We start from the raw sequence: 9,148 nt of genomic DNA, 5'->3' as shown, positions 1-9,148 counted from the left end.
TTGTTTGTGTGGGGGACTTACAGCAGCTGCTGAAGACAGCGTCTGCAATTTGTTCCCAGTTTTGAGGTAGTATTGCAGGCCCTTGCAAATCTTTTGCTTCCTCTTTCTTCAGACTGGGCTAATTCATGAAGAAAAGTCTGTGGGGTATCTGGAACTCTGAACACTTAACCAGGCAAAACTGCTCCTCACCGGGGCCAAGGTGGCAGTGCTGACTGCTCCTGGGTATGTTGCCACGCCTTGGTAGAGCTTGGACCCATTATGCCTTGAGATTTGTGACTCGTTTGTGCCAAAGAGATCATCGTAGAATCATTAAGGTTGGAAAAGACCTTCAAGATCATCTGGTCCAACCATCACCCTACCACCAATGTCACACACTAAACCATGTCCCTAAGCAACAGGTCCAACCTTTCCTTGAACACCCCCAGGGACGCTGATGCCACCACTTCCCTGGGCAACCCGTTCCAATGGCTGACTAATCTTTCTGAGAAGAAATGTCTCCTAATTTCCAACCTAAACCTCCCCTGGCTCAGCTTGAGGCCATTCCCTCTAGTCCTATCACTAGTCCTGTCACTGCGAGAAGAGATTGACTCCCAGCTCCCCACAGCTTCCTTTCAGGTAGCTGTAGAGAGCCATAAGGTTTCCCCTGAGCCTTCTCTTCTACAGACTAAATGACCCCAGTTCCCTCAGCCACTCCTCACAGGACTTGTGCTCCAGGCCCTTCACCAGCTTTGTAGCTCTTCTCTGGGCAAGTTCCAGGGTCTCAATATCCTTTTTGTAGTGAGGGGCCCACAGCTGAACACAGTACTTGAGGAGCAGCCTCACCAGAGCAGAATACAGGGTGACGATCACCTCCCTGGTCCTGCTGGCTACACTATTCCTGATACAAGCCAGGATGCCATTGGCCTTCTTGGCCACCTGGGCACACTGCTGGCTCGTGTTCAGGCGAGCATCAATCAGCACCCCCAGATCCTTTTCCTCTGCACAGCTTTCGATCCACTCTCCCCCAAGCCTGTAGCGCTGCACGGGGTTATTGTGGCCAAACTACAGGACCCGGCACTTTGCCATGTTGAACATCATCCCATTGGCCTCTGCCCATTGATCCAACCTGTCCAGGTCCCTCTGCAGAGCCTTCCTATCCTCTGGCAGATCAACACTTCTCCCCAACTTGGTGTTGCCTGCAAACTTACTGAGGGTGCAATCAATTCCCTCATCCAAATCATCAATAAAGATATTAAAGAGGATGGGCCCCAACACTGACCCTTGGGGAACACCACTGGTGACCGTTCGCCAGCTGAATTTCACTCCATTCACCACCACGCTCCGGGCCCTGGCTGTCCAGCCAGTTTTTACCCCAGCCAGGAATGTACCTGTCCAAGCCATGGGCTGCCAGCTTCTCCAGGAGAGTACTATGGGAGAATGTGTCAAAGGCCTTGCTGAAGTCTAGGTAGACTACGTCAACAGCCTTTCCCTCATCCGCCAGGCAGGTCACCTGGTCATACAAGGAGATGAGGTTGGTCAGGCAGGACTTGCCTTTCATGAACCAGTGCTGGCTGGGCCAGATCCCCTGGTTGTCCCACATATGCTGCATGATTGCTTTCAAGATGACCTGTTTCATCACCTTTCCTGGCACCGAGGTCAGGCTGACAGACCTATAGTTCCCCAGGTCCTCCTTACGACCCTTCTTACAGATGGGTGTCACATTAGCAAGTCTCCAGTCATCCGGGAGCTCTCTGGATGACCATCACCGCTGATCACACGTTTTGCAACGGATCACCAGGAAAAAACAGTATGTGATCGGCACGTTTCTGGCCTTGTGGTCTAATGAGTTACAAAGACCTGGGATGGCGTTAACAGAAGCCACCTGTGGCTGTGGAGACCAGGCTGGGAGCTCAGGGTGGCTTTGGGGGACAGTAGCCAACAGCCTGTCACATCTCTGTGAAAGGGGAAAAAACAGACTGATAGACAGTCTTTGCTGTTGCCACAGGTATGGCAGCCTTTTGTTATTGACAATTGTAGAGGTCAAGATATTTCAGCAAAGGAGCTCTGTTTTGGCCTATCTGAGCCCGTAAGGTGTTTGTTTATTAGATCAGCCAGAACTGCTTCTCTGCCAGTCATCTGAACAATTAGCGTAGCCTGAATGGTATTCTCAAGGCCTTTCTGTGAAGTGTGTGAACATAGAAGAGCTTCAAGTATTATTTCAGATTTTCTTTAACTATGTATGCTGTAACTTGTTTTGTCTTAATTTGTCTGTAAGAAGAAATCCATAAACATATCAATTATTTCTGAATGGCCCTATTGGACTTGTACTAAGAGACATTGGACAAGATTAAGCAGCTTTTGTGTTTGGCAATATACAAGATAAACAAACCTTTCCTTGAGGCACTGAAAATGGAGAACATTTAAATGGATCTTCATGAATCCTGCAGAACACTATTAGCTGTGATGGCATAAGAGTCTGAGTATGAAGCACTTTCAGCATCACATATCACAAATCATTTTCACAGACCAGTGTGCAACCTTATTTCCTACATTAATTACTCCGATATTACTATTTTTGTTCAGGCCAGCCTTGGTGATCTACTTAAAACATCTTTATGGTTCTGACTATTAAGTCACAAGCCTCTAATATGCTTTGTTTTATCTGTGGCCTGAAGTCCTCCTAGTAGAGCCAAATTTTCTCCCTCTAGATATTTTTTTCTCACTATATTTAGATCTCAGTGAAGTCCTTCCAGGTATTTTTTTATGCAGTTCCTCTAACAATTCTTCTAACGTGTTTTCTATGGGCAGCCCAGGGTAGTGGCTGACAGATTTTTGCTTGTTTATTTATTTATTTATTGTTTAGTTCTGCATTTAGCACCTTTAGGAAGCTGAAGATATTGTTTGGTATCACCTATCTCGGCAACTCAGTAACATAAATGTCAGGATCACTTTTATCATAACCTTAATAGTTTCCTTCATAAAGCTGCAGAATGAATTTTCAGGGATGAGAACTCTGTTTTTCTGCATGATAAAGAACTTCTAGTATAAATTTCATCTTAATTGTTTGTTTTCTTTTCAGATGACAGCTTGCTTTTCTTCGTATTTGCTGGTTCCAAAAAAGGAAGATATCATTTCACATTTATTTAACTTGCACAGATGTGAGTATTTATTTTGACAAAGATAAGAAACACCAAGGATGTGAACGGTTACCTCTCTGTTTTACTGCCACAGAGTGGTGATGATTTATTTTCACAAAGGCAAGAAAGGACAGAAAAGAAACTGCAGCTGCAACATCTTTGCTAGAAGTTGGACAAGAGTGTTATTTGCTAAACTACATGCTGGGAATAAAAATCAAGGTTTCAATAATATTTGTCCATGGAATTCTACCCAGTCTGTGATAAAATATTCTAAATATTTTGACAACATATTTCCCCAAGGCAGAAGAAACATATACCTATACTTTATTTATTATTCCCAACAGCAGGTCCTCACCACACTTATATTGGTTTCCAAGAAAAGAAGATGAAAACGAAAGAAAAAAATTTACAAGAGATAAATGAAAACAACAGCTTATGAATATAGACTAGCTCAGGCAAGGAATGACAAAAAAGGAGATGATAAAGAAAGGAAACATAGCAAGAAAATTTTCCTGTTTATTACATTTCACAGAACCACAGAATGTTAGGGATTGGAAGGGACCTTGGAAGATTTCATACTCATGTTGTGGTACCTTCTTGCTATGTATCGAAAATTAAATCGTTTAAGAATGAAAATGTAGCAGCATCTTTAAGATTTTGTGTTAAGATAAGCACAGCTCTTGTTTTCCGGACATGGCTGTGGAGGGGAAAGAGTTACCGTGCTGGGCTGTCAGTGGTTTTTCTTCTGCTGGTGAAGTTCCTCATGCTGCAGTCCTGGACCCATTTCAGTCAGAGGGCTGCAAGTTAGCAAAAACCTGCTGTTTCAATGGACTCTGCAAGAATTAAGTCCTCAGGAAAGGGATGAAGCATCCAGGATTTAGTGCAAGTTCTTTCAACACAGACATTTTAACAGAAACAGAATGGACATACCAAATCAACATGTGCTGGTGACATTATGTTTTCTTTCTTCCTTTGACCACGTCTATCTTACTTTACCTTGCTAACACGGAGGCAAAGAATTGATACCAAAACCCACTGATATATTTTATACTTAATATGAACACAAATTCTGAAGATGTTCTGTGATTAACAATATCTCTGAAGGAGAAAAAAAAAAAGTCGATTATTATTTGTGGGAAAAAAAAAAAAGAAAAAGCTTTCCTTGCCTTTTTTTTTTTTTCTTTAAATTTCGAACATTTCTACATAACAAGAATGAAATCTCAAAGATGAGATATGCAATAAAGTATATTAGCAGGTGTGACCAAAATAATTTAACTTCAATAGGGGCATGAACAATGAGGGACAAGGGCCATAGTCAGTCAGAGGTACACAGATATATGAAGAGGCTTTTATAGATAGAGAGCATAAATTACTTGAAGGACAGGATGTTAGGAAGCTCAGCCATGAAACTGATTCGATGATATTTTTTGAAGCCCAATGTCAAGTGAAAAGGTTTTATCATGGGGTGGAAGAGGGGTATCACAAATGTCAACTTGTTATTCTTGACACCCAATCAGCCAATCATAGGTTTAATTTCCGCGTGCTGTCTGGAACAGCAATCAGAATTTGTAAATAGGGTCACTGAAGACAAAAGTGGGATGTTCACTTGGAAGGATCAACCCCTAACTTCATGTGTGATCGCTTTTCAATGCATAGAATAGATGTAGTCCCATGCAATGATATATGTTCTGTGCTTTCACCGGCTCTGGGGATATGAAAGCCTCTGAAACTCCCAGGAAAAGCACCTCACCAGACTGAGCCCAGCCCTGGAAACTGGAATATTTTTCCAGGTGTGTCCCAGTGAAACGCATTCAAGGAAAAGATTTTAGAGACGTATCAGCTGCTTCATCTTGCCAAGCTTTTGCATTTTCTCTATAAAAGTACAAAAAAAAAAAAAAAAAAAAAAAGAAAACACCTTTCTGTAATAGCATGTAAATCCCTTTGACTTAAATTGGCTTGTGAGAGTAAATACAAAGAAGGGTAACATATAGCCTTTGAGAAAGAAAAGAAACCAGGTGATTAACTTCTAATGAACTGTATGGGAATTCAAGGTACAGAACAAAAGATGAGGCTAAAATCCTCCTTGTAGGTTGAAATGGGTAAGTGTAACATGCAAATGATCCTGCATATAATCCACTGAGTACACTTACAGAATCACATTCCAGAAATGTATTGAAAAGCTGTCAGGAAGAATGACTGATTTAATGAATTGTGTCAACACATTTGCAGGAAGCACCAGATTATAATTTGCTCTGCTTTAGTGACATTTTAAGCAACTGAAAAATTGCCTTTACAGTTAGTATTAAACTGAACAATGTTATCAGCTTCTATGATATGAATCTATTTTGAACAAAATTTACTCAGTTCCTATCTCCTTAACTGTACTTCAGACACTATTTTAGAAAAATGTATTCACACAATGAGGAAATACTCCCCTTTCTCCACATTTTGCCTCAATGCTTTAACTTATTTTTAGGTACCCTTACCATTTGTAAAGATTCTTTTTCTTCTTAATATTTGCTTTGCTGGGGAGGAGGGACAAAGGCACTGATTTATCACCCTGGTAGGGTAAGTCATCTGCAGCTCACTGTTCACTGATAATTTCTGGGTGGTTAAACAAGGAGGGCTTTTATTGTGAGTGGACACAGTGAGGAAACTAAAACAAAAATGCATCAAAATAAGTGTCTGAACAGGGAAACACTTTCAGCTTGATAATGGTCAAAGAGCTGCCCAACTAGCTCTCATACTTACAATGTGAAAGTTGCATATTTTATTATCATCCTCAAATCAAAATGTGGGGGTGGAAGGGAAAGCAAGCAACTGCACTCCGGAGTGCTGCTCCCCGCCTGATGGATGTGCTGGCCTCAGGAGGCCACACCTGTGCTCCTCACATCTGACCCCAGCCCCAAAGTCCTGCTCACAGGGGAGCTGGGCCAATGCACAGCCATGCACGATGCAAAGCCTGGCTCCAAGAGTCAGGTGATGCTGACAGAAGGGAAGAGTTCATTAAAAACAAGACATTCTGTGACCCAAGTATTGAGGCCTCACTTGCTATGGATCAATGCTTCACCAGCGCCTAGGAGTGTCAAATGAGCTTTGTTTGGGTAGTTGAGTACTTATTAGGTCCTTCTTCAAGGCAGATTTTTATGGCTGTATGACGTGAGCTCATACTGCAGTCCCTCTTAGCACGGGGCCACACGTACAGTTCTTCCCTCTGCCTGGTGCAAGACCTCCCCTCATCAGATATCGCTGAAATTGGTCAGTGGTTACTGATCCATCTGGGGTCAACGCTCCCACTTTCATTTCCTCTGTTTCATCTGGTTCACGTTAGAAATACAAGGGGGCACTCGGGAGCAGATGTTTCCTGTTTTTAAAACTTGCTGCCTAGCATGTCACCGTACCCAGAAGTGCAGCCTTCTGTTGGCATCCCCCGGGTAGCTGACACTTCGGGCGGTTGGTCCTCCCTCCGCCTGGAGGCAAGGCTGTGACCTGAAGAACAGAGAAAGCCGCTGAGTCCCAGAAGCGGGCCAGGGCGTGAGTTCCTGGGATCCCTGCCGCAAAAGCAGCTACTTCAAAGCAGCGCTCGTGCTTGTTTGTTTGTTTAACTTTGCTGAAAGGATTACACGTGGGGCAGTGAGTCAGTTGAAAACAATGCATTGTAAATATTAATAAAAAAGGGGACATGGGAAGTGGAATTGACAGTAGTACAGTGACAAGAAAGGGCTCTAAACCCTGCCGATCCGCAGGCTGACAGACACCCGGAGGCACGTCGGCGCTGCCCGTGTGGCCGGGGGGCGGCTCGCAGAAGCCCTCTCGGAGCAGCAGCCCGGGTGCTGCCGGCGGCGGACCCCGGGCACCTCAGCGCCCCGGCCGGGCTGCGGGGAGCCGGGAGCCGCCTCCCCGCTGCCCTCCCGCCGCCGGCAGGTGGAAGCGGGCTCGGGGCGGCCGCTTCCCCACCCCCGGGGCCGGGGTCCCGCGGCGGGGGAGGGAGCGGAGGAGGGCGGAGCGGCTCCGGCTCCGCTCCCCGCCGCCGTCGGAGCAGAGCACGCCGCGAGTGGCAGCGGGCAGCGGCCGCCCCCCTCGCTCCTTGCCTCCTTCCCCTCCCCGGGCCGGGGGCGATGGCGCCGTGCCCGCCGCCCGTCCTCCCGGGGGGCGCCGTGGGCGAGCGCGGCCGCTCCGGGGGGCGCTGAGGGCCGGGCCCCGCCGGGGCGAGGGGGCGGGCGGCGCCCGAGGAGGAGCCCGAGCCGGCCGGGCGGCGGGGAGAGCCGGCGAGGCGGGGTGGGGAGAGGTGGGGTGGGGTGGGGTGGGCTGGGGGGCTCCATGGGCAGCTCCCGCCGCCATGGTCATCGCCCTCGGCAGCGGCCGCCTCTCCGGTGAGCTCCGGCCCCTCGGCGGCGAGGAGCCGCGGGCGCTGGGCGGCGGGAGGATGATCGCCGGCTCCTGGCCGCCCCGCAGCCTGGCCAAGCTGGGCCCGGCGGGCGCCCCGTCGGAGCTGCCCCCCACCGGCCCCGCGGCCGCCAACGACTCGCAGTGCGGGGAGCAGATCCTGAGCTACGGCAACGTGGAGAAGGTCGTCATCGGGGCCGTCCTCTCCCTCATCACCCTGCTGACCGTCGCCGGCAACTGCCTGGTGGTCATCTCCGTCTGCTTCGTGAAGAAGCTGCGGCAGCCCTCCAACTATCTCATCGTCTCGCTGGCCCTGGCCGACCTCTCGGTGGCCCTGGCCGTCATGCCCTTCGTCAGCGTGACCGACCTCATCGGCGGCGAGTGGATCTTCGGGCGCCTCTTCTGCAACGTCTTCATCGCCATGGACGTCATGTGCTGCACGGCCTCCATCATGACCCTCTGCGTGATCAGCATTGACAGGTGAGCAGGTGCGGGACCACTGTGAGTCCCTTCTGCCACCCCGGTGGCCCCGCCGCCACACCAGGGGCAGGCCACAAGCCTTGGGTCCCCTTGCACCCCCAGGGCTCCGCCAGAACAGCAGGTGCTGCCTGCTGCCAGCACAGCCCGCACACCCCGGTACCCCCCTGCCTAACTTCGTGGCTCTTTGCGGAGGCTGAGAAATGTGCAGCATACCTCCTAAACTGCTTCATGGCATGGCTAAGGTTGGGCTGCTTCTGAAGCTAGTGCCAGGATAACCAGCCTGAGTTCGCTGGAGTTTCCCCAGAGCAGAGAAAGCTCAGGACTTGCAGCTTATCGAGTTTTTACCGTTATTCTACTACTCCCTGAGATGAGGTTAGTTTCAACTAACAGAACCATTTTGGACAAATAACCTTATGATTGAAGGAAAAATAGCTCTCGAGTATTGGCATTTATGTATATGTATCTTCAGTCCCCCTAAAAAAGAAAGAAAAAGAAAGAAAGAAAGAAAGAAAGAAAGAGAAAGAAAGAAAGAAAGAAAGAAAGAAAGAAAGAAAGAAAGAAAGAAAGAAAGAAAGAAAGAAACCAGCACCAAGCTGTCCTCACTGATGTTTCACTTCTTCCAGAAGCAGCTCCAGGCAGGCACTGGAGCAAAAATAAAGGGTATACAGACTGCAGGAAGAACTTAGGCGTTTCTGATGGCCATACGTCAAAGCTCACATTTTGCTCTCCTCTGCTGAGGAAGGCTAACAGGTTTCTTTATTCCATGCAGGTCCCATTCTAAAATCAGATGCAGCCTGTAACTTTCCTCTTCCACAGCCTAAATCCTATGCCGGGCATTTTAGCATCTCGAGGGAGACTGTTTTCCTTAAAACTCAACACAACTAGCAGAAATAGAAGAACTTTCAAACTAGGCTGTAATAGTTTATCAGAGTCCAATATCTAGCCTCAGCTGACAACTGCAGAAAGTTTTTGGATAGAACTCCGCATTAGGTTTCTGCAAAGAAACAGTCTTTCAGAAGACTTTCCCACAATAACCAGAGGTTGTTTCCTGCCAAGGAGCATCACAGTTTATATTCATTTCAAAACTTTCAAACCTTCATTTCTTTAAAAGCATTTCCTGCCCCGAATGCTCCCTGTTTTGTGAATTCTGTAATGGCTAGCAGTTA

The 9,148-nt window shown here is 47.5% G+C and overlaps 1 protein-coding gene across 3 annotated transcripts in view; it reads left to right on the top strand.

Moving 5' to 3' along the window:
- The first annotated feature begins 7,398 nt into the window (after positions 1–7,398).
- The window catches only part of HTR7 (5-hydroxytryptamine receptor 7), a 37,691-nt gene continuing 35,941 nt past the window's right edge, over positions 7,399–9,148 (top strand). For 2 of the 3 annotated variants that reach the window (XM_083844616.1, XM_083844618.1), the window contains exon 1: positions 7,399–7,982. In XM_083844616.1, the coding sequence (XP_083700742.1) occupies positions 7,456–7,982 (527 nt within the window). In that variant the 5' untranslated portion in view covers positions 7,399–7,455. The remainder of the gene's footprint in view (positions 7,983–9,148) is intronic. The other variant, XM_083844617.1, reaches the window with a different exon arrangement.

The sequence above is a fragment of the Anser anser genome (assembly GCF_964211835.1).
Source record: "Anser anser genome assembly, chromosome: 7".
Taxonomy (NCBI): Eukaryota; Metazoa; Chordata; class Aves; order Anseriformes; family Anatidae; genus Anser; species Anser anser.
The sequence above is the reverse complement of the archived record's forward strand: the minus strand, read 5'-3'. Positions and strand labels throughout refer to the sequence as shown.